Source organism: Dysidea avara, chromosome 9 (genome assembly GCF_963678975.1).
Source record: "Dysidea avara chromosome 9, odDysAvar1.4, whole genome shotgun sequence".
Taxonomy (NCBI): domain Eukaryota; kingdom Metazoa; phylum Porifera; class Demospongiae; order Dictyoceratida; family Dysideidae; genus Dysidea; species Dysidea avara.
The window spans coordinates 18,132,068-18,157,620 of NC_089280.1; the positions used below are offsets into that span (position 1 = coordinate 18,132,068).

Here is a 25,553-nt window from a genome sequence, read left to right on the forward strand (position 1 = left end):
ATGAAGTTCTGCCTTCATCTTATAAATTATACTGTAATGATCGTATAAATGACTATGGAGGTTTACTACTTGGAATTAATGTATATATCAAGACCACTTGTATAATTAAATTATTGATTTGGCAGCTAAATATCATAACTCCGCTATTTATTGTGCTGGCGATTTCAACTTGCCAGACTTCAGGTCCTGATAAAATTCCACCAAAATTATTGAAATTATTAGCTGATGAAGTTTCACCTCGCCTTCAACTCCTGTTCTCTGCTTCTTTACACCAAGGTATTGTGCCAGTAGATTGGAAGAAAGCAATTGTGTGTCCAATATTTAAGAAAGGTGACAGAAAGAATCCTTCTAATTACAGACCTGTGTCCTTGACTTCTATTTGTAGCAAACTCATGGAACATGTAATTTATAGTAACATAATGTCTCACCTTCACACTTACAACATTCTCTCACCTGATCAGTTTGGTTTCCGAAAAGACCACTCAGATGAACTTCAACTCATACAAACAGTTCATGATCTAGCCATCAGTTTAAATGATAGAAGCAATGAGATGTAATCTTGCTAGATTTTAGTAGGGCATTCAACCGTGTATCTCATCGTCATTTACTATTAAAACTCAACCACTACGGTATTAGAAATTCAACTTTAAGTTGGATATTAGAATTATTATCTTCCCGTACTCAACAAGTTGTATGTGGTGAATGCTATTCAAGCCCTGCTGAAGTATTGACAGGGTACGGTACTGGGGCCCCTTCCATTCTTAATTTATATTAATGATATTTCTAGTCAAATAACATCATCATGTCGTTTGCATGCTGATGACTGTATATTATACAGACAAATTGAGATGCAAGCTGACTCTAGAACTTTACAAAATGACTTATACACCCTTGAAGAAAGGGAGAGAATATGGAAGATGAAGCTGAACATTGATAAATGCATGGTTTTACCCAATAACAACACAGTACACTTTACATAATCAAAGTCTCATTTCAGTTAACTCAGCCAAGTATCTCGGAGTTACAATTGATTCCAAGTTGTCTTTCAATGCACATGTCATTTGTAAGAAAGCAAACTCAGCACTGGAATTTCTCCACAGAAACTTCAGATCTTGTCAGAGAAAAATAAAACTTGATCTTTATTTAACATACGTTAAACCAATTCTTTAATACGCTGTGTCAGTATGGGCTCCCCATACCAGATGTGCAATAAATAAGCTAGAGAGTGTACAGAGACGTGCTGCATGATTTGTAATGTCAAATTATTCTCGTACAAGTAGTGTTACTGATATGCTCAACTCACTGAACTGGAACAGTGTTGAAATTTGAATTAAAGAACTACGTTTGCATACCTTCAATAAAATCATCTATGAATGCGTAAATTTATCACTTTCAAGTTACATCCAATATTCTACACAAGCCACAAGGGGCAATCACTTAAAGTTCATTCAACCACTTACCAGGATTGACGCATACAAATTCAGTTTCTATCTTAACGCCATACAGTTATGGAATATTTACCTGATTATATAGTATCAGTACAATCTTTTGATTTTTTTCAAAGTGTTACTCACAAACTTTACTAATTAATTACAACATAATACTCATGCATATGAGGTTTACAATTATACACAATAATTATAATAAGAGTGGAGTATGTATTCCGTTTGCTATTTTCATCATCACCATTAATATCAATGTCTTTTGGCATGTTCCAGAGAACATCAAGTTGATTGGAGCATCTAAATCAATTTTAGCAGTACATTTCACCTCAAATTCTTCCCCGAACACATAAAGGTTTTTTGGTAGTTTCTCTATCAACAGTGGGCTTACATTTGACTATGTATAAGTAGACCTATATATTTCTCACATACCATATACACTGTTGTTGGATTAGACTCATTATTTTATTATTAACCACACACTTGTAATTTCCTTCATGTGATTCCTTTATCTTGTCAATGTGGACTTAGTACCCCGTCCAGGCAATGGTTTACCATTCTTTAACCACTGGTACTTCACTTCAGTACCTAATGCCATACAAGTGAACTGTGTTGAATTCACAGTAAGTACTGTAACATCACTAAGGTTGTTAAGGATTTGTGGCAGTACTATAAAAATAAGCAAGTAAACTGTTATAGTAAAAAGAAAGTGTGCATTACTTATCAAATCAACTTTGTTAGATATGTAGCACTGTTCCCATCGGCATTAGTAGCTTTACACTGATACTTGCCACTCTGTCAATTGTTAATATGTTGCTATGATCTGTTATACTGATATTCCCTGCAGTGTATGGGATGCTGTTCTATACCCAGGTGATGTTTAATAAATTATTTCCATTAACAAAACATTCAAATGTCACTTTATCATTCCTATTGATAAACTGATTTTGTGGATGCCTCCTTAACACTGGCAGCCCAGCTACATGGTACATAAACACAGAGCACAATACAATTGTTTAACAATATCAATCATGAGTTTTATATGAAACACTTAATGTTGGTCGCTTACCTGTTTTGGGATGAAGGTGACATCAGCCACTGTTCCCATGAGTGTTCTTTGCCTCTCACAAGCTGTTGATTGTGGGGGTGGTTTGGTAAATGTATATGGGATGTCAGCTGCCATTGCCAAATCAAATATTCACCTCTATTTTGTGGCTAAACATGAAAGGGCTTTTTTGTTTTAAGACAACGGATACTTGGGTAAGGTGGAATTTGGAGTTGGGTAATCGCATTCATTCCTCCAAATACCTTGTATTCAAGCCTTCACCTTGACGTATACATACAGCCTATGTATACCTAATATATATATACATGCAAGGCAGTCATCCTAGGGGAGACCCCGATACTATCATATTCCCACTATTAGGAATGGAGATGCTGCATTGCAACCAGAGCTGGTGGTGGTCTGTTTCTGGAATTGGTGCAGAAAGAGCTGCATGTCTATATTTGACAGAATGTAGGTGCAACCATCTGGCCATGTTGGGACCAATATTTGCCATTGAGACAGCAGCATATTGGTACTCCTGGTGTAAGGGAACAGCAGTTGCTAGGGTCAGTAGTGTGCATCCCCCAAGGTGCCAGTATTAGCTTTGTATGATGATAGCTGACAAGCACTTGCGAACCGGACAGTGGTAATGGCACCACACTTGAATGGCAATAGTACCTGCATAGTCAGCCTGTGGCTCATTTAGTCTGATACATGTGAAGCTCTATCTACAGTGGTAAAGAATAGAGTAACAAACATTTATTTGGTGCATCAATCGTGGTGTCCAGTTGTGCTGTAAGAGTTGCTGCTAGGTACACATACACATACAATACACGTGTATATGCAGTTATGGCAAGTGTGATTAGTCAACCTTGTATGTATATACTGCCACATAGATGCATACATAATTATATCTTACTGCACATGATGTGAGTACAATCAACCATGCTGGCCATTGGCACCTGCTACACATATAAACAATGTAAAAAAATTGTAGCATACAGTAAGACTGGGAATCAATTGTCTGATATATTCTGTGCAAATGCACCACCAACAGTTGACTTCTGATGAATTAAGATGTCTTTGGTGGCATTAAGTGGCATATAATACAACACTGGTGGTAGGAGAGATATTGATTGGTGTTGAATATGATGAAGCCACTATTGAAAAGGATAGAGTAAGGTGTTGATGGCACACCAGTGGAAGTGAATTTGCTGAATGCACAGTCTCTCACTATTGTACCTCACAAACTTGGGGTTGGGGTTGTAGATGAAAGCATGCAATTAGGCTACAGTACATAACAGGTGACAGAGTCCGTGATGTCTCAAGGTGAGGGGGATAAAGCAAAGAAGGTGAAAACAACAACAACAAAACAGAAGGCTCTATTATAGGAACCCGTTCTCTCATAGTGTGCCACAGACAATGTGCACCCAAATTGTTAAGTTTTTATACACTAAGTTTGTAAGTACTCACCAAATTCATCGCTGTTGTTGGATTCTGTGCCATCGGTGGCATGATAGTTTCTTTTAAGTTCTGACTCTTTTGAGAAGTCTCAGAGGGTTAGATGACTCTGGAAGCACTTCCCTGATGGCCTTGATTATGGTAGGAATATCATCTGTAGTCAAAGGACAAGTTTCCTGGTGTTTACTCTGAAGCTGCAGGGACTGGCTGTTCAAATCTGCGGCCTTTCTCTTATGTGTTGATCTTGCCATGACAGCGCTTGAGTCACTTTTCTCTTGCTGATGCTGTGTGTTGCTTGCCTTGGTTTTGCTTGAATGAGTGGCAACAGTGCTGGATCTAGAGCCACATGTAGAAGCAGAGTCCATCTGTCTTGAAGATGATGTAGAGCCACCCAGTGGAGGATTTGGTGGGGGGGCTCTTGACCTTCCCCTCCAAAATCTTTTAGTGTATACGTCGTATATGTCATAAAAATCTTGCCCAGTGATGTTTTATTTTCTGTTGGTGACTTTTAACTATACAAATGTTACCATTCTCTGTTTTATAAATGGTGTAGTCCCAAGACTCCCAACGGCCAGCCTTCATGCTTATTAGCTAAAACGCACAATTATATTTGATTGTTACATAAAAGTACACAGCTAGTTCTGTACAGTTAGTTGTGTGTATGTTAGTGGCAGTGTATAATCAAACAATTTTGTTAAACATAAACAGTAACTTTCCTTTGATTGTTGTCTATACAACTATATAGCTACACACCAAAATCTGTTAAATGTATAAACCTTCCAATATTCAGAGTTTGTCAACATTTTCAAGGGAGCTACAATCTAAGGTCCTGTCTAGCTACTGCCATTATATTTGAGTTCACACGGATAGGTGTGTACTGTGCAGAACTGCTGTACAGGCTATATGAAATAGCTCAGCAGGAGAAACCCTGGCCCATCAACAATTTTACACTACGTACATAAACATCAAAATTGAGATACTCTAGGCATGAAATATACAGCACTGTGTCAAGCAAATATTCAGTAATAGTATAGCTATTCTAATAAACTACTGAAATCAACCACTCATTCAATCTCAGATGGTCTAATGCCATGGACTATAGTCAAGAGCTTACCACGCCTATCAAGATTGAGATACCCTAATAGAGCAGTCACCTCATGAACCCATGCTGAAATCACTCTCAGATTCCATCTCAGAAGGTCTAATGTTCAAATTTTCTGGGGGAGAGGCATACCCTCAGACCCCCTAGGTTGGCATGTTGCACACTAAGTTGTGCCTTCCCTGTAGTGTTTGGCACCCTTTCCAAAAGTATGGATCCGCCCCTGGAGCCATCCTTGGTACATTGGCAGTAGAGTTTTTCTTCTTAGTCACTTGTTTAGATTTCATCCCATCAAATTGGTGACTTGAAAACTCCAACACTCTCTAGCGGTTGCTCAACTGGCCTTGTGTAACAACATGTGTCATTACTGTGACTAATGTGCTGTTTCTTTTTAATGCTGACAAAAAAAGATTTGGTGTTCTGCTCCAGGGGCGGATCTAGGATTTCAGAAGGGGGGTGCTAACATACTGGTTGGTTGGCTAAGAAAAGCAAAACTGGTTGGTCTGGGGGCATGATGCCCCCACAGAAAAATTTTGCAAATTAAGCCTATTCAGCTAGTATTAAAATTTGGCAATATTTTGGCTGAAATATGATGCCACTTTGTTTAAGTGATTCATAATGCTTGCAATTAAAGCATTGTGAGTCACCTAAGTGTAACCACCCCAAAAACACCTTCGCTGTAAAAAAGGCGCGCCCAAGAAACTACAAGTACCTGGAACCCAATGTAAAAAAGAAAAAGAAAAATCAGCTTAGCTGAAGTGAAAGTAACTGGTAACTTAAAGAGCTGATATCTGAAGCGGCCAAGAATACAATTACTAAAGTTTAATCCATGCAAGAACACCTTGGCTATAAAACAGGTGTATACATGAAAGTAACTGGCAACTGAAATGGCTGATATCTGAAGCGGCCAAGAATGAATGGTCATATACAACTAATTCAAAAATTTACCACTGAACCTTTATAATTCAGCTGTGTTCTATATTCACTCTTGCTGCATCGTAAAGTAATTTCTTTTAACTCTAATTGGCTGGTAAATTGGCCGCCTTTTTTAATAGTCAGTATAATAGAGCAAAAAAAGGCGGCCAAATTACCAGCCAATTAGAATTAAAAGAAATTACTTTACGATGCAGCAAGAGTGAATATAGAACACAGCTGAATTATAAAGGTTCAGTGTTAAATTTTTGAATTAGTTGTATATGACCATTCATTCTTGGCCGCTTCAGATATCAGCCATTTCAGTTGCCAGTTACTTTCATGTATACACCTGTTTTATAGCCAAGGTGTTCTTGCATGGATTAAACTTTAGTAATTGTATTCTTGGCCGCTTCAGATATCAGCTCTTTAAGTTACCAGTTACTTTCACTTCAGCTAAGCTGATTTTTCTTTTTCTTTTTTACATTGGGTTCCAGGTACTTGTAGTTTCTTGGGCGCACCTTTTTTACAGCGAAGGTGTTTTTGGGGTGGATATCACTCATTTTTGTCAGTGATAGACTCTACATTTGGTTTAAAAGGTAATTTTTTTTGGAAATGAGCAATTAACATTAATACAGAATATTATCTTGGAGAGTCAGTAAAATCCATACATAATAATGACCGTAAATTCGGAAGTATGAATTTACGGTGTAGTATGACTGTTCTATTAGAGTAAATTTATCTTTACTGCCTGCACGTCATGAATATCTCATATCTGTGCATATTAAATGCTTCAGACACCTAATTAAACTTGCAAGTGCCTAATTAGTTCACAGTTGCTACACAGCTATAAATACATTTGTAATTGTTATCATCATAATCATTTATCATGTTATAACCATTTTTTAATATTTTGGTCACAACTTCAGGATTATAGCAGCAGAGAAAGGAATAGAGGACTCAACCATCAAGACTTGTATATGGGAGATGGAACAGTATTGCGATGGACAATGCCGGTACTAACCCCTCAAGGGTGTTGCAGTACAGTATAGATGCAAGACCAGAGCCTCGATCGTCACCTTTTGACTGTGGTCACAACTTCAGGATTGGAGCAGCAGAGAAAGGAATGGAGGACTCAATCATCAAGACTCGGGGAGATGGAATAGTATTGCCATGGACAATGCCAGCACTAACCCCTCAAGGATGTCACAGTGCAGTATCGATACAACCACTCCAACCAGTGCATAAGACCAGAGCTCGATCATCACATTTTGACTGAAATTTTTATACTTGATGAAGCAATTAAAACAAAAAAGTTGTAGTACTTGTACTTTCCTGAGGGAACATGTCCCCAGAGTCCCAGACTCCCTTGCCTGTTCAGCAGAATAATAGGATTGAGCCTTACTACCACTTTCACCTTTATTCTTGGCCTGAATGTACATATCAGCAACATAATACAGTAGCTGTAGATAATGTAGTTATAATGCCCCTAGGCAGAGCTATAGGGGTGGGAATTTTTCCCTACTATCATACTATCATAGTAGTTCTTCTCGCAGTTCTTCTCGCAGTTCTTTGCCTGGCCATCATCAACTGCTGTCAAAACATTAATTTAGTCTCGTCCCCCAGACCCTTCCTCAAGCATGCTTATCACACAAAAATAACTTAGTTTAGCAGTGCACAAACAATTATTCATTGACAGCTTATACTACACTTACCGCATTGTTGAACCATGTATACCACCAGAATCCACCAGATTGACAACTAACACGTGATCTATTTAGGGGAAATCTCATGGAAAGTCCCTAATTACCTTAAGCGGACACTCATGATACGTGGTTTTAAATTGAATGGTTTAAGAATGTAACTGGATGGTGAGGCGTACTTTAATCGGCTCGACTTTACTGAGAAACTCGAGCCCCTCGTGAGAAACTACATCGCTTGAGCAACGCTTGAAAAAGTAAGAGTCAAGAATACTGAGGGACTCTATGATATATGCCGGTCTTGAATGCTAACGAAACGAGGAGTGAAGTTTGTGCAACGTGTCACATCGCCACACACTGATTCACCGTGTTTGTGCGATAGGGATTTTGGACCTGTTCACCAGATGTTGAAAGAAAATTCATTCCACCACATGTTGAAAGGAAATTCATTCCAACTTGTGAAGTTATTGGTATACTCATTGTTGGGGTCCATGGGGACATCGATGATCATTTACCAGTCAGCTGTAAGTAATGTCACAACAGAAGGAAAGGAACCATTTCCATACCCTATGGCATACTGATTTTCCAGGTCAGTTTATGTACACCCAACCACAGAAATGTAGAACTTTGGTTGCAGGTGGAAAATAAACACCTTTTTACCCAGTTACAAGAGATTCACCCAGCTGGGATAAAATGTTGAAGTGAATGTCATTAGTACCTACTTGCGGTTCATCAGGTATTGGACAATTCCAAGTGTCCAGATTATGCAGTTGTCCTCATGTTCAAGTTTACACGTTTAGGCAAGTTCCACAACATCCTATAATCTATTACTATATCAGTGTGGAATAATGCTTATATTATATTTTTCATATTCCAGGCTTTAGGTGTATTGTATTTAACACCTGCTTGTTGGTTTTTGCAGGCCATCTGGTCATACTGGTTTATCCACTAGCAGTTGAATGTGATCATGGTACATATGTAAGTTGAGACTATGCAGGAACAAAGATACTGGTGTCATGAATTTCAGGTCAGTTGACATTCAGAGGAATTGTATTATTGCAATTGTTCTTTTTGTAGTTATCAATTATCAGTGACCAGTTTGTGATAGCGTACTTTTGTTTGACTAATGACCAAATGTTCTGGTTTACATGCTTACCCAACAATTATGTTACTCACTTAACCTGCATATGGGATATATATATTTTAGTTCATTTTGATTATTCATCCTATATTGGTACAGCCTGGCATATTGATTTTTTGCACATTCTCTTTTTAATTCAGTTCCTGCTGGATTGTTTCGTCAGATATCGAAACAGATGTCTTTGGTGTTGCGACCGATGTTCCAGGTCAGTTTGCATGTGTGTTTAATTTAAGGTTGACTTCAGTGCCTGCTTATTCTAGTACAGGTCTCGGTATTGAGTGTCATGATTTCAGGTTAGTTGACGTACAGAAGAATTGTATTATTGCAATTGTTGTTTTTGCAGTTATCAATTATCACTGTATACTAGTGATGTGAATTTGCAGGTCAGTCTACTCAGATGTATCAGGCATAGTGTTGATGGGTTCGAACAAGTATCCAGTGTAGACTGTAGTGGCATCAAGGGTGTTAATTTCCAGGTCAGTTTACATGTTGTGATGTTAGTGATGTTTTCCTAGTACCCAGATATTAAGTGTATTGTATTTAATGCTCACCTGTTATGTTTTTAAATTATGGTATATCAGTGTAGACAGTGCAACAGTAAGCCTTCTGTGTTGTAGTAACTATTTGTTTCATAATTATGCTGTTGTCCCGGAATGGCACAATTTTTGGGCAACCGGTGTGAAGTCCAGTGGTACAAACATTGTATTATGACCAAGTTGTGATAGCGTACTTTTGTTTGACTAATGTCCTAATGTTCTGGTTTGACTAATGTCCTAATGTTCTGGTTTAACATGCTTACCCAACAGTTATGTTATTCATTCACTTAGCCTGGGATATAATTTTTGTTCATTTTGATTATCCATGCTATTATTGACACAGCCCGGCATATTGATTTTTTGTACATTCTCTTTTAATTCAGTGCCTGCTGGATTATGTCATCAGATATCGAAACAAGTGTTTTTGGTGTTGCGACCGATGTTCCAGGTCAGTTGCATGAGTGTTTAATTTAAGGTTAACTTCAGTGCCTGCTTATTCTTTTACAGGTCTCAATATCGTCATGCTGACATACAAGAAATCATCACTATTGTTGGAACTATTTTTAGTCAAGTCTTGATGTGATGTTAATTAACGTTGTTACACGTTGTTGTATGTTTACCATATGGCAAGAAATTATCATGGCCATCATGAAATTTGAATATTGTGTAAGTTGTGTGGACCAACCCCAACTCATACATGGTCACTGGCAAACCACGAACCACATTCGAGCCACAACACCACCAACCACATTCGAGCAATCCATTACAAAATTTTGTTGCACCATTTGTGTGTGCATAATACTTAATGAAAGCCACAACACAAGCTACATGGTACACACTACATAGAGGTGGTAACCCCTAACTGGCGATTTATAAACGCTCGCATGGGGTGTGGTACTAAATGGAATTTAAAAGATTTCTGCTTAAAACGCCATCCCTAGGGAACTTACGGTTCAGCACGCTGTCACAACTTGTTTATCAGGCATTAGAGTTTGTGTCCACGTCGTGTCTTTAAAAGTTATTGTAGGGATTAGAGGTTGATTGAAGAAAATACGCGTATAGGCAAACCAGGATTGGATAATGTCAGTGCTAGATGGACTATACAAACACGGCTATGTTGACTGGTTGACTGGTATAACGTGACAGTAGTTGTAACATAAGGTAGAGAAATAAAGTGAAATACGCCTATTTTTTATTTTGCGATGGTTACTTTTTTATTTTAGCGAGGTCGCAAGAAAACTATGATGATGATAACGACTCCTAAAGATTTTTTATCACGTAACGCAATACAAATCTATTGAGAGATGTTGCATAATTTAGGACTAATATTGCAAAACCGGCCCTACACGTAAATAACTCACAGTAGTGGCCGCGCGTCTTTTAATTGGGCGTGCGCTTTGTAGTTTCTTGGCCGCGCGACTCACTACCGTGAGTCTTGATAATGATGAAATGACACCATTATTCCAGAACAGTTGTAATAGCTCCTAGCTGCATGTCATTTAAGATCACAGCCAGTAACTACAAATATATTCTTTACAGGAAGGAGAAGGATGCAGCTACACATATGATCAATGTTTGAAATACCTTAATTTAGCGGTACACTAAATTTAGCAATTTTAGAGTTTGGTTTTTTACTAACTGATTACATCAATTCATAAATAATAAAATTTATATGGTAAATTCATCAATATACAAGATTGCTAAATTTAGTGTATTGCTTGGCTTAATAAGGTATATAGCTAGTGTGCTTTACAGTCTCATGGCTCAAACTATAACGTCCAAACAGTAACAATGAAGAGAGGGCTTGAGAGGGTAAGTATACACTCACCATGCAGTGTGTAGAGTACGCATACATAGAATTTTCCAACTAGGGGGGTCTGGGATGATGCTCCCTCGGGAAATTTTTGGAATATAGCTATCACAAGATTGAATCTGGAAGCTATTTTTAACCAAATACTCTATTGTACTGAAAGATTGTGGGGGTACAAGATGGATGGGTTCAGTTGTAAGCAATTTTAGAAAAACAGAACTATACTTATAAATGCTATTGGATTATATATAAGGCTATACATAATAGTGGATTGTCAAAGACATACATATTGGATCTTAAGGTCATTGTAGAGATTTACAAAAATAACTTCAACTTTGTAGTATATATAGCCACAGACTGTTCTGTTACTATTTCAATCTGACTTTTACAACTACATGGCCCCATCACCATATAATTTTTTTACAACCAGAGTCCAAAATCACTTACATATACAACTAGATTTTGACCACAACTAACCCCCTTATAACATGACAGTGTAAATGCTGTGGTATCATTTGAGCCTCTAAAGTTGAGCTTCAAGGGGTTTGGGAGTGCAAACCCTGTATGACATTAAATTTTATTAGCTTCAATTGATGCTAGAATCAGATAAATGCAACATGGAACTTTGGTACTGATAAAACAAAAACAAACAGTTCTCAAATACTACAGCCTTGTTAACTGTATACATGCTAAGAAATTAATTAAGCATGTCGACCCAAGCATCAATGTAGCAACAACTGAAAATAACCACTATAATATTAAACTATTTGACAGAAGTTGTTCCAGAAAGTGATTAGTATATGGCAGGATGTTTGGAGCAATGGTAAGATAGCAGTGCACAAGTCAAGAAAACACACTGGCAACTTCTTGAAAAGCATTATGATGGATGTTCTATTAGAGTAGTTGACTATTCGATTAGAGTATTTCGATTTTTAGCAGCTTTTAGGTTAAGTCTCACACCAAAAGTATAATTTGAACCCCTCTTAGTAATTCTAAGTAAAGATTAGCCATTCTCCCTTCTCTTTCCATCTTTTCATTGCCCATGCATACATATAAGATGCAATTGCATCTGTACTGCAACTTCTAGAAGCTTCCTAGCTTGCACATGGTAAAATTTTGGAGGGAGGGTGCTTACCCCAAGCACCCCCCCCCCCCCTAAATCCGCCCTTGTGCTCCCTCCATTAACTATGTTTAAAGGAATTTAAACTTCATTTAAATGAGTTTGCTGTATATTTCAATTTAAAGCCAGCTAGCATTATATTTATTGCATATATACATATACAATTAATTAAACATAGCTACAGAGTAAAATCAGCTCTTCCAAACCCCTAAATTCTTTTGCTGGCTATATATGAACCCTGACTTATTTCCTTCACAACATTATATGCATACCTTCAACAGTTAACGTGATGTCATCACTCCTTATACTATTACCCCATTCATTAGTCACATTACAATAATACTGTCCTTCATCAGATAGAAGTGTACTGCGAATTATTAATGTTGTGCTGTTAATACCACGCACTCTATCTGAAAATTGGCCCCCTCTCTTCTCCCATTTATAATCAAAGTTTCTCATATTTATGCCACTTGCTGTAATAGTAAACCAAACAGTTTCTCCTTCACCAATTACTTGATCAGGTGATGTTGCATTGATGAATAATTTATCTGCATATATGCAGGAGATTAAGGAGGGATGCATGACAATACATGTATGCTTGTATATCCACACAAATTGACAAACTTTTGCTTAAGGGAACATTAATGCTACTATAAAGGTAATTCTCACCATTCACTGTTACAACAGCTCTATTAGATTTGACACTAATTCCTTCTTTGCTGGCTTTACAGTAATACATTCCCTCATCACGTGGAGTAGCACTAGGAATAGTGAGTGTCTGACTGTTCTTCCCTGTTGATCTGGAGGGAATACCATTGCTGTCACGATGCCATGAGTATGTCACATCATCACCAATAGATGATTTACAGTTCAACATAATTTTTTCTAATGCCACAACTGTAGTAGGATTACTTGGTTGGTCAGTAATTTCTGTTACAATAACATAATATTCTAGTCAATATAAACCAAACTTACTCAAAATGGTAACAATTGCTTTCTTTGATCTTGTCCTACCAGCTTCATTGGTTACCACACACCTGTACTGTTGTGACTCTTGTAAATTCCTCACAACAAGACTCCTGTTAGTGCTATTGTTAACAATTGTCCAGCGTCTTTCCTTAACATTCAAAGACTCCCATTGATATGTGATTGATCCTCCTCCAGTTCCATCACAATTCAGAGTAACACTCATACTAACAGCTGTTAACTGACTGGTAGGGTGAGTTGTGATAATGGGACGGCCTGTGGATATATTTGTATAATCATGTCTTACCTGCTAGGACAATACTCACCATACACATTCACACTAGAACTATTAGACACAACTGATCCAGCCTCATTGCTCACTCTACACCTGTACTTGTACTCTCCAATAGTCAGTGTTGTAGTGTATGATGTTAAGTAATCATTACTAACAGTAGTCAATCTCCTACCAGAATGTCTCTCCCAGGAATATGTTAGTGTTCCTAGACCACTAGCTTTACACATGAGAGTAATGCTTCTTCCCATTGGTACATCATTATCTGTAGGGTGGTCTGTGATCTCTGGAGGACCTATACAGAAACACAAAATATCACATCCCCTAACAACAGCTACTATTAAGCTATGTGTCATCATATCGTGAATTAACAGTTAGGACAATACTCACCATACACATTCACAGTAGCACTATTAGACACAACTGATCCAGCCTCATTGCTCACTCTACACCTGTACACGTACTCTCCAATAGCTAGTATAGTATCAGTAGTGTATGATGTTGTGCTATCATTACTAACAGTAGTCCATCTCTTATGAGAACTTTTTCTCTCCCAGGAATATACTAGTGTTCCCAGACCACTAGCTTTACACATGAGAGTAATGCTTCTTCCCATTGGCACATCACCATCTCTTGGGTGGTCTGTGATCTCTGGAGGACCTATACACAATACAAAATCTCACATTACATAACAACAGCTACTATTAGCTACCAAAAATGGGATTCATTAGCACTCAGAGAATATTTAAATAGTACTTCAATAAACTTCATGGCTGTGTACTTTATATTGTAAGAGTCCCTGGATTCTTCGGTGAAAATGATGAAAAATCACTGTTTCACATGTAGCTACAAGTTGAGCTGGATTCTGAAAAACAGCCAAAATTTTTAAGTGGATTTTTTCTCAAGAGAGTATATTATAACTTTTCAGCCAACCAGATGATTAATGGTGACAGCAAAGGTGGCAACAACAGATACGTACAGTTTGGCTTCATTACAAGCTTGAGAAAGGACAGCAATGCACACTGTACTTTTATGGCTTTCCCAAATATGTATGGTGAAAATTTTGATTGGCCATAAATATAATGTCAGACATTTGAACCAAGATTTTGTACAATTTTTAGTGGGTCAAACAGTACTATACAAATGAGCCTAATTTCAACATTAATCGTGTGTAATTGCATCTATGAGTTATTAAATATTTTTGAGGATCCAGCTCAACGCGTACATACCATAACAAGGGCTCTTTAAAAACAAAGTACATTTTCTTGAAGCTTATGTGAAGTACCATCTAAAGTACTACTGATTCCTGGTGATTACAGTGTTTGCTAATTTTGTATTATGACTATTGAGACTCATGTGAAGTTCCAAATAGAAATATGTTATTAAAGTAAGTGGCACACATGCATTTCCTACCTTCACTGACTAATTATAATTAGCTATATAGTTTTGGTACATACCATAGACAGTCAGTGTAGCAGTATTAGACATCACTGACAGTGATTCATGCCTCACAATGCACACATATCTACCAGCATCATTTCTCTTTAGTCTTGTAATTGTTAGTATACTAGTGTTACCAGTTGATGTTGATTGTCGTGTAACACCACCGCCATTATGAGTCCATGAGAATGTCACATCAGATGATACTGATGATGTACATGTTAAATTGACCATTGAACCAACTGGGACTAGTCTGTCTTGGGGATGAGTAGTGATTTCTACATCAATGTATGTATAATATACTAATCACAAATACTGACATATGTATATACTCACTCAAAACAACAACAGTAGCAGTGTTTGAATTTACCCTACCAGCTTCATTAGACACTATACACCTATACTGCTGTGACTCTTGTAAATTTGTCACAACAAATCTGCTGTTATTTGTGATGCTGATCTCCTTCCACTCTTCTTTTTTAACACTTGAGGTCTCCCAGTGATATGTAATTGGTCCTTGACCATCTCCAGTACAGTTTAGAGTAACACTCATATTAACAGTTGTATACTGACTGGTGGGGTGAGTTGTGATAGTGGGAGGACCTATGAGCGCCAATGTGTTATCATATCTTAACTGATAGGACAATACTCACCATACACATTCACAGTAGCACTATTAGACACAACTGATCCAGCCTCATTGCTCACTCTACACCTGTACTTGTACTCTCCAATAGTCAGTGTTGTATCAGTAGTGTATGATGTTGTGTTATCATTACTAACAGTAGTCCATCTCCTATGAGAACGTCTCTCCCAGGAAAATGTTAGTGTTCCTAGAGCACTAGCTTTACACATGAGAGTAATGCTTCTTCCAATTGGCACATCACCACCTGTTGGGTGGTCTGTGATCTCTGGAGGACCTATACACGATACAAAATGTCACATCACATAACAACAGCTACTATAGCTATTAGAGGAGGTAGGACATGCATTGCGCGCTGCTTAATAACTGCATAATTATTGCTATCGTGCGAGTCTTAGCAATTGCAGCACAAAACAAGCTAACAATGGGATTCAATGACACTCAGAGAATATTTAAATAGTGCTTCGAATAAACTTCATGGCTGTGTACTTTGTTTTGTAAGAGTCCTTGGATTCTTCAGTGAAATGATGAAAAATCACTGTTTTGCATGCCTATAGTGTGTACAAGTTAAGCTGATTCCTGAAAAACAGCTAAAAATTAAAAGTGGATTTTTATCAAGAGAGTAAACATTTCAGTCAACCAGATGATTAATGGTGACAGCAAAGGTGTCAACAACAGACACTTACAGTTTGTCACCATTACAAATTTGGGAAAGGGCTGTAATGGATAGCACAGTTTTATGGCTTCCCATAGAAAATGTATGGTGAAAATTTTGATTGGCTGTAAATAATTTGAACCAAGATTTTGTAATGTTTCTAGTGGGTCAAGCAGTACTACAAATGAACTAAAGTTCAGGATCGGGTGTAATTTCATCCATGAGTTATTAAATGTTTTTGAGGATCCAGCTCAACACGTACATACCATAACAAGGGCTCTTTCTAAACAAAAGCTTATTTGAAGTACCATCTAAAGTACTACTGTTCTCTGGTGAATTACAGTGCTTGCTAATTATGACTACTAAGACTCATGTGAAATTCCAAACAGAAATTGCTATTAAAGTAAGTGGCACACATGCATTTCCTGCCTTCACTGACTAATTAGCTATATAGTTTTGGTACATACCATAGACTGTCAGTGTAGCAGTATTAGACATCACTGACAGTGATTCATGCCTCACAATGCACACATATCTACCGACATCATTTCTCTTCACTCTTGTAATCGTTAGTATACTAGTGTTGCCAGTTGGTGTTGGCTGTCCTGTAACTCCTCTGCCATTATGAGTCCATGAGAATGTCACATCAGATGATACTGATGATGTACATGTTAAATTGACCATTGAACCAACTGCCACTAATTGTTTTTGGGGATGAGTAGTAATTTCTGCATCAATGTATGTATAATATACTAATCACAAATACTGACATATGTATATACTTACTCAAAACAAAAATGGTAGCAGTGCTTGAATTTGTCTTGCCAGCTTCATTGGACACTATACACCTATATTGTTGTGACTCTTGTAAATTTGTCACAACAAATCTGCTGTTATTTGTGACACTGATCTCCTTCCACTCTTCTTTTTTAACACTTGAGGTTTCCCATTGATATGTAATTGATCCTTGACCATCTCCAGTACAGTTTAGAGTAACACTCGTATTAACAGTTGTATACTGACTGGTGGGGTGAGCTGTGATAGTGGGAGGACCTATGAACGCCAATGTGTTATCATGTCTTAACTGATAGGACAATACTCACCATACACATTCACAGTAGCACTATTAGACGCAACTGATCCAGCCTCATTGCTCACTCTACACCTGTACTTGTACTCTCCAATAGTTGATGTTGTATCAGTAGTGTATGATGTTGTGTTATCATTACTAACAGTAGTCCATCTCCTATGAGAACTTTTTCTCTCCCAGGAATATGCTAGTGCTCCTAGAGCACTAGCTTTACACATGAGAGTAATGCTTCCTCCCTTTGGCACATCACCACCTGTTGGGTGGTCTGTGATCTCTGGAGGACCTATACACGATACAAAATGTCACATCACATAACAACAGCTACTATTAGCTAATAGAAGAGGTAGGACATGTGTTGCATGTTGCTTGCTAATTGTATAATTATTGCTCTTAACAATTACAGCACAAAACAAGCCAACAATGGGATTCACTGGGGCTCAGAGAATATTTAAATAATGCTTTGTATAAACTTCATGGCTGTGTACTTTGTTTTGTAAAAGTCCCTGGATTCTTTGGCAAATGATGAAAAATCACTGTTTCACGTGCCTAACAATGGCTCTTTCAAAACAAAGTACATTTTCTTGAAGTTTATGTGAAGCACCATCTAAAGATGTACTGTTCCCTAGTGAATTACAATGTTTGCTGGTTTTGTATTACGACTCATGTGAAATTCCAAAATTATTAAAGTAAGTAGCACACACACATTTCCTACCTTCTCTGACTAATTATAATTAGCTATATAGTTTTGGTACATACCATATACAGTCAGTGAAGCAGTATTAGACATCACTGACAGTGATTCATGCCTTACAATGCACACATATCTGCCAGCATTATTTCTCTTCACTCTTGTAATTGTTAGTATACTAGTGTTACCAACTGATGTTGGTTGTCCTGCAACAACACTGTAATTATGAGTCCATGAGAATGTCACATCAGATGATACTGATGATGTACATGTTAAATTGACCATTGAACCAACTGGGACTAGTCTGTCTTGGGGATGAGTAGTGATTTCTACATCAATGTATAATAGTAATCGCACGTACTGAGACACGTGTACATATACACTAGCTTACTCAAAACAAAAATGGTAGCAGTGCTTGAATTTGTCTTGCCAGCTTCATTGGACACTATACACCTATATTGTTGTGACTCTTGTAAATTTGACACAACAAATCTGCTGTTATTTGTGACACTGATCTCCTTCCACTCTTCTTTTTTACCACTTGAGGTCTCCCATTGATATGTAATTGGTCCTTGACCATCTCCAGTACAATTTAGAGAAACACTCATATTAACAGTTATAAACTGACTGGTGGGGTGAGTTGTGATGGTGGGAGGACCTATGAACACTGATGTGTCATCATGTCTTGACAGTTAGGACAATACTCACCATACACATTCACAGTAGCATTATTAGACACAACTGATCCAGCCTCATTTCTCACTCTACACCTGTACATGTACTCTCCAATAGTCAGTGTTGTATCAGTAGTGTATGATGTTGTGTTATCATTACTAACAGTAGTCCATCTCCTACCAGAACTTTTTCTCTCCCAGGAATATGTTAGTGTTCCTAGACCACTAGCTTTACACATGAGAGTAATGCTTTTTCCCATTGGCACATCACTATCTGTAGGGTGGTCTGTGATCTCTGGAGGACCTATATATACACAAATACAAAATATCACGATCATGATCACCTAACAACAGCTACTATTAGCTACATGTCTTAACTGTTAGGACAATACTTACCATACACATTCACAGTAGCACTATTAGACACAACTGATCCAGCCTCATTGCTCACTCTACACCTGTACTTGTACTCTCCAATAGCCAGTGTTGTATCAGTAGTGTATGATGTTGTGTTATCATTACTAATAGTAGTCCAATTACTGCCAGAATTTTTCTCCCAGGAATATACCAGTGTTCCTAGGCCACTAGCTTTACACATGAACATAGAGCTTCCTCCCTTTGGTACGGCACCACCTGCCAGGTGGCCTGTGATCTCTGGAGGATCTAAATTTATGAATTTATAAAGCTAAATGAAATAAAATTTCAAACTAACCCAGTTTGTCAATATATATTCTCCTTGAGGTACTGCCATAGTTACACACATAACTGTCCACTAATAGCAGTGATAATGACACGATTTCGGTCTTATTTTCAGATCTAGTGCATATCAGATCAGAATCTTGAGCACATTCAGATATTTCAGTCCCATTGGAGTAAAACCAATTAGGATTATTTTCTTGTCCATCAGTACACTTACATTTAACAGTAATATTACTCATAACTGGCATATACAGAGTATCAGCAGTAAATTGTTTATCATTCACCAGTAACTCAACTGAACTACACTGTGTACTGACAACCACTGCAAATGCTAGAACTGCGTATAATAGAAAAGGTATATCATGGTATGTTCTGACAAAGTGTGCATAAAGTCTATGTATGTACATAATCAGGTATGTAGAACTTTAAAACAGTGATGTACTTAACCAACCAATATCTTATAGCACAGTTCACTTAACATACTGTACAGTAGGGATATTGAAGGTTTGTACCTATCCATGAAAAATGTCAATGAGAGACCAGCCCCACAATACCTTCATGGCACACTTAGGTAGTGTTGGTTCAGTATTTATGAGCCCAAAAAATGCCATTAGTGCCACTTGAAACTCTTCCATCAACTTGCTACAAAATTTAATTTTTTATTTAATTTTCTACTGATTGATTGACACTTTCAGACAAGCATAACTCATAAGGCTACACAGTTGATTTTTTTACTGTTAGATGTTACTTTGGCCTGATACATATGTACCTTTTGGTATCACAGTATGTGCCATTGCACAAATCATGGGCTTACTCTTGTCCTCCTTGTGGCACATATATTTTTGCTAACAGCGCAAGGTATCGATTCACGGTAGCACATTAAGGGCTTCACCACTAAAGAATAAACAGAAATTGTCTGTATTATTTGTGCCATACCTCCAACAGTTGAAGTAATTGGAATATTTGTTATAGAGCAGAAAAGAGTATACAACAAAGGGCACAGCAAATAAGAAAAAAACTACAATCTACTACTACTACTACTAATCTTCACACTGCAAAGCCCATGTGAGCACTGTTTGTCTACCGGGAACACCATAGATTAGTGATTGCCCTATAACAAATCTGAAACAGATTGGAAACAGATTGGTTGTAGGCTAACTTCGTGTATCATTATTCTTCATGTGTAGGACTGTGTAACGAGCACTCTATGCAAAGTGCCTACATTTGCTTATTAGTTATTAGTATAGCAGTACACATTTTGTTGCACAATTATAGCCACATGTATGTATGTCTGACACCACTCTTTCGGTGTTGTAGAAGTTCAATAGTAATAAATTTGCACATCAGGTAGCTAATTTCCTTGTTTAAGGCACTTTTACTGTAATGATCCCTACTAGCTGGTAAATTCCTAATTTTCTTTACACTTTGCATATGTACATACAAAACTAGCAGTTTTGGTAAATCAAAGACAGTTGTAGCTAGCAGCATGCACTTGTTGACTTGAAATACATGTCTTATCCCACTTGGGATCTGCTGGGAGGTTACTGATACAAGCCCACATAACAATGAATAGTCACCAGTGGCAGATCCAAGGGAGGTGGGTTCCAAGAGTTCCACGGAACACCTTATTTGGAAGTTTTTTTGGATGATTCTTGCTCAGCTACTACTTTTCACTGGTGCAGCCAAAATCAATTTAGCTATCATCATAAAGAAAATATTGAATGGATATCAGTGTTGGTGGTTTAAGCACTTAATTGTTGTTTTACCTGTCTTTGCTGCTAAATTACTTCCCTAGCACCTTTGTATGCGTTACACATATCTATAAACTTTATAATTTGGTATTAAAATGCTTAATTATAACTTTTGCAATTGCCTTTTTCAAATCATTCTACAAAGGCCTAATGGTAAGATTTAACAGTAAAACATTGCTAACAAGTGATTATTTGTTATGGACACACACCAACAATTATTATAATGTATGTGCACACATGCATGCATGCATGTGTGCACATGCACACACAATAGTCAGTGTTGTATTAGTAGTGTATGATGTTGTGTTATCATTACTAACGGTAGTCCAATTACTGCTAGAAATTTTCTCCCAGGAATATACTAGACCACTAGCTTTACACATGCTGCTGCTGTTGCTGCTGCTGCTAGCTATAGTACTTGACCATAGATTGATGTCTTTCTAGAGCCACATGCTTTTTGAGAATTCTCTAGTAAACAAGTGGGATAGTGATTAATAAACAACCCCTAATGAAATTATTTATGTGTTGGTTAAATGCAAAGAAAATCCTGGATCCCAGGCTGTGAGGTTCCTCAGGCATTTGAGCTGTGGATAAGTCACCACAAATCTCTGCATTCAACAGAGCTTTAGTTTTGAGTTTCTAACTTAGTGGCAGACCCAGGTTTGAAAAGGTAAGATCCACTCTGTATTGAAGCATGGAAGTTTTATAAATCACATTCATAGTTAACAAATCCATCAAATGATTCAACATATTGGGATACTCCAAAACATATTTAAAGGGCCCTGTAAACAGTATGATAGTGAGCCAATTGCAAGACATCCTGAAGTCATGACTGACCTTTTTTATTCACAAAGGTAAGATATCCCCTTCCCACATAAAATATATCCTGGCTGAATAGAAACTTGCACTATAAAGGTAAGATCTTGGAAACACAACCTGATAATGTATGCATTGCTTGGTGGTATTATTATTAGTGGGCAGACATGTGCCCATTAACATTCCAGAGAAATCTGCACAGTAATTAGCTAAGTAATTTGTTAAAGTTTTCAGACTCAATAATAGATATTATTTTTAGTCACTATCCCACTATAGGGACCTACAAAGAAGGCTACTACAAGCCTGTGTAACAGGGAGTCAGTAACATGTTGCTAAACTGTTGAGATATAGCTAATGGTTTTAACTAGCCAATATAACTTGCCAAAGATATGTAGTATGAAATTTACATAAGAGATATATCAATTTATTACCCTCCAGTACTTGTAGCAGCTTGTAGAGTTACCCGCCAAATAAGATAGAAAATCTGAAGATCATGAGTGGCTCTCAAAGGGGTGGAGAGTAGGGAGTGGTAGGGTGAGCAAGAGATAGACTTTAACTGAATGGAGGTAGACCATGACTGTAGTGCAGACACAAGATTGCAGGGCTTTGACTTCTTAGTGGCTGATATGCAGCAAAATCAACACAGAAAACATTTGGCCAACTATATCAGGCCGTTTACCAGTACACTACTGATCCTTGTCAAGCCAGGTTGGCTTCACTGACAAGGCCAAAAACTGCCATTCAAGCTCACCGCACACATGCACCACCCAGAAAAGACATCTCTTAAACCAGCTGCAGTCTTGAGTAGTAGTTTCAGTTTGAGTAATGCTGAGGGTCAAAACCAATAGTGTGGTAGTGTAGCTAATTTGATTTCACGATTCGGATCAAGTTTTGTATAATCTAGTCACGTATCATGTTGCAGGCACTAATGTAGCTGTGAAAGTAATGGAAAATTGTAACCAGCTGTTTGGCTAGCTATACTGTAGTAGCTAGCTATATGCTTTAATGATACATAAAAACATAAACCACTAAAGCTACCTACACTGTTAAAATCAAAAGTAATCTCCACTCTTAGCTATATGGAGTTCCTATAGCTGGGGAGAATTTAACACTACTGACTATAATGCAGTAGCATATACTCTGAAGGTAGTAGTAGTACCACATACAGTATTGATACCCCTTTAGAGTAATTCCCTAAAGGCATTGAATCCTCCCAGGTATTGGAACTCTTCAGAGTGCATGGTGGTTATTTTCTTTTTCTTAACTATTTTCTACTGCTGTTATTGAATGAAGAAAATCAAGACATAGCTGCATATAGCTAGCTATGCATGTAATAATAAACATACTTGCTACTTCACATCGTCAGGATAAACATGTGAATAATTTTATCATCATACCAAATTAACTTATAAAAACTAATTTCTTCTAGCTCCCTAGTCCAGACCCATTCATTTGTATGACTTCACATGTACACGTAAATGCAATAGTATGGCTTTTTTGTTTATACTTATAAATGATATATTTCCTGCAATGAATGTATTTTACTTATTGTCCATGTATGGGCATGTCTCAGCTTGTGAAATAGCTATATCAATACCATATATGGTGTTACTTATACACAGTTTTCCCTATAAATGCATCACGGTAATAAATAATATTAGGTATAATAGCTACTGCAAACAGACTGCATGCTAATCTTAGCTATATACTGCAATCAGTTTATCCACAAGATTTCTCTGCAAGCACAAAGGCACAATTGCTCTGCATGGCACAACTTAGTGTTAGCTACTATATTATATTTCAGCTTGCTCATGCACTCCTGTTTCCCATCTAAGTTTAACTTGAACAGGTGTAATGACCTCGAACAGGCTCTGCCTTCTGTGTACACCCTCCAGTGCCTAACTGGTAAAGTAGATAATAACAACAACATTTCCCTACTTAGGTGGCCTCGCCAAAGTTGGCTCCGAGCGTGGCGCTTGGCCGGAATCTGGGTGGCCTGCGGATCAAGTCACGATGGGGTTGGCTTTTTTTTCAGTCCTTCTAGGTGTTTGTCCCGTTTCACTTTAGGGTATTTAGCTCAAAGATTTTCGCTTAGGCCTCGGCTTAGGCTCCTAGGATATGGGCAAACACCTCGAACAGGCTCTGCCTTCTGTGTAGCTACACCCTCCAGTGCCCAACTGGTAAAGTAGATAATAACAATATTATAACAAGCTATAAGGTTAGGTAATCCTAAGGCTGCAGCACATGTTGCTGTCAGACCTTCAGTGCTGGTCACTGTAAAGTGCTAATAATAATAAATAATAATAATAAACATGAAAGAGAACAACATTTCTGCACTTTAGCAGTCCGCTGTGACTGGAATTTCCGGCTCAACTGATGTTGCAGAAAGTTAATGTACGCTAACTTGAATTCTCAAACCAGCTCAGGCTGAACCAGCTTATAATTTCTTGGCTAGCTTATAATTTCTTGGCTAGCTTTAATTTCTTGGCTAGCTTATAATTTCTTGGCTAGCTACTGTCACTTATTCGTCATGATCAAAGGACGGCAAATCACTCCATCTGTTATTGATTAATAGCTGCTGAATTGCCAAATTCAGTCTGTTGGACATTAATATGGCCACTGAAATGAGTGCACATGTATACCTAGCTAACTAGTAGCTATTTAACTTGTAGTTGGCTGCTTACCAGTAACAGAAGTAGCAATCCAACGATATGATTTCAGGTCCATTCCTGCTGTTGCACTGCCAAAAATGCTCATCATTTCATGCCGTGATCACCGCAAGGCCAAGGATCATCGCAGGTAAATTCACACTACCCAAGTCTTGCATGAGCGTCTAGACTGCATGCTACATCAGTGCCACAGCATTTTATATTTCTATCTAGTAATCACGTGCGCTTTACGTCACCATTCCCTTGTTTTCAATGGACATTCTTGGATTGTTTGAATATATCTGCTAGTTTATTTATTTATTTAATGATGCTTTACACATATACACACACAAACATGAGTTCAGGTAGTTAAAATACATTGTGCAAATAGCTAGCTTGATAATATAATGCATTAGCTATTAGCTATAGTTATATTTTAGAGGTAGCTAACTGACTAGCTACTTAAACTCGAGATTAAACTAGTTGATATATATAAGACAAAGCCACGTTCTATATAAGGAGCCAGAAAAAAGGTCAAGCAATTATATTAGGCCACTCCAAATAAATTCTCTGTTTCCCGTCCTGGACTCAGGCATATTTGCATGCGGGCGGGCGGTCCATTTCCATTATTTCATTATAAGATTGGCTAGCTTTTCAAGCCATTATTTGCCTGGCACTGCCAAAAAGGCTGCATAAAAGCATGCTTAAGCTTGTTCCTTCCTTTGTAAGTTGCAAAAATTACACAAATGTGAAGTTTGCGGAAGTTTGTGCTGACTTGATAGCACTGCTGACACGTGAGCTGACACTGTTTCAAAATAGCTTTTACTGAGCCTATCAGTATGCAAGAATAACCGGAAAATAATGGAAGAATACGGAATAATGGAATATTTAGAGCTGGCAGTAACCAGATTCGGGCGGTGGACGG

General features: G+C 37.7%; 2 protein-coding genes across 10 annotated transcripts in view; one reads left to right on the forward strand and one right to left on the reverse strand.

Moving 5' to 3' along the window:
• LOC136267435 (uncharacterized) overlaps positions 1–10,165 on the forward strand; it is a 185,184-nt gene extending 175,019 nt beyond the window's left edge. Inside the window, exons 1-8 of one of the 5 annotated variants that reach the window (XM_066062588.1) lie at positions 7,587–8,248; positions 8,297–8,459; positions 8,582–8,686; positions 8,941–9,005; positions 9,066–9,093; positions 9,144–9,276; positions 9,720–9,784; positions 9,844–10,165. In XM_066062588.1, the coding sequence (XP_065918660.1) occupies positions 8,676–8,686; positions 8,941–9,005; positions 9,066–9,093; positions 9,144–9,276; positions 9,720–9,784; positions 9,844–9,919 (378 nt within the window). In that variant the 5' untranslated portion in view covers positions 7,587–8,248; positions 8,297–8,459; positions 8,582–8,675 and the 3' untranslated portion in view covers positions 9,920–10,165. Of the gene's footprint in view, positions 1–7,583; positions 8,249–8,274; positions 8,687–8,736; positions 9,006–9,065; positions 9,277–9,719; positions 9,785–9,843 lie in introns of those variants that run through there. The other 4 variants (XM_066062590.1, XM_066062589.1, XR_010706693.1 and 1 more) reach the window with 4 other exon arrangements.
• On the reverse strand, positions 1,526–24,811 carry LOC136267433 (hemicentin-1-like). 5 transcript variants are annotated; one of them, XM_066062585.1, is made up of 21 exons: positions 24,665–24,811; positions 19,427–19,750; positions 19,111–19,377; positions 18,749–19,018; positions 18,432–18,698; positions 18,109–18,369; positions 17,366–17,635; positions 17,049–17,315; positions 16,730–16,990; positions 15,618–15,884; positions 15,301–15,567; positions 14,982–15,242; positions 13,915–14,184; positions 13,559–13,819; positions 13,242–13,508; positions 12,936–13,196; positions 12,539–12,814; positions 2,512–4,539; positions 2,163–2,421; positions 1,875–2,111; positions 1,526–1,742 (listed from the first exon to the last, which is right to left on the reverse strand). In XM_066062585.1, exons 1-18 carry the CDS (start codon positions 24,738–24,740, stop codon positions 4,487–4,489), a joined length of 4,446 nt encoding a protein of 1,481 aa, XP_065918657.1. In that variant the 5' UTR covers positions 24,741–24,811; the 3' UTR covers positions 1,526–1,742; positions 1,875–2,111; positions 2,163–2,421; positions 2,512–4,486. The 5 variants fall into 5 exon arrangements, with proteins under 5 accessions (XP_065918657.1, XP_065918655.1, XP_065918656.1 ...); XM_066062583.1 differs by having other exon boundaries at positions 1,526–1,814; XM_066062584.1 differs by having other exon boundaries at positions 1,526–1,828.
• Between the last annotated feature and the right edge of the window lie 742 nt (positions 24,812–25,553).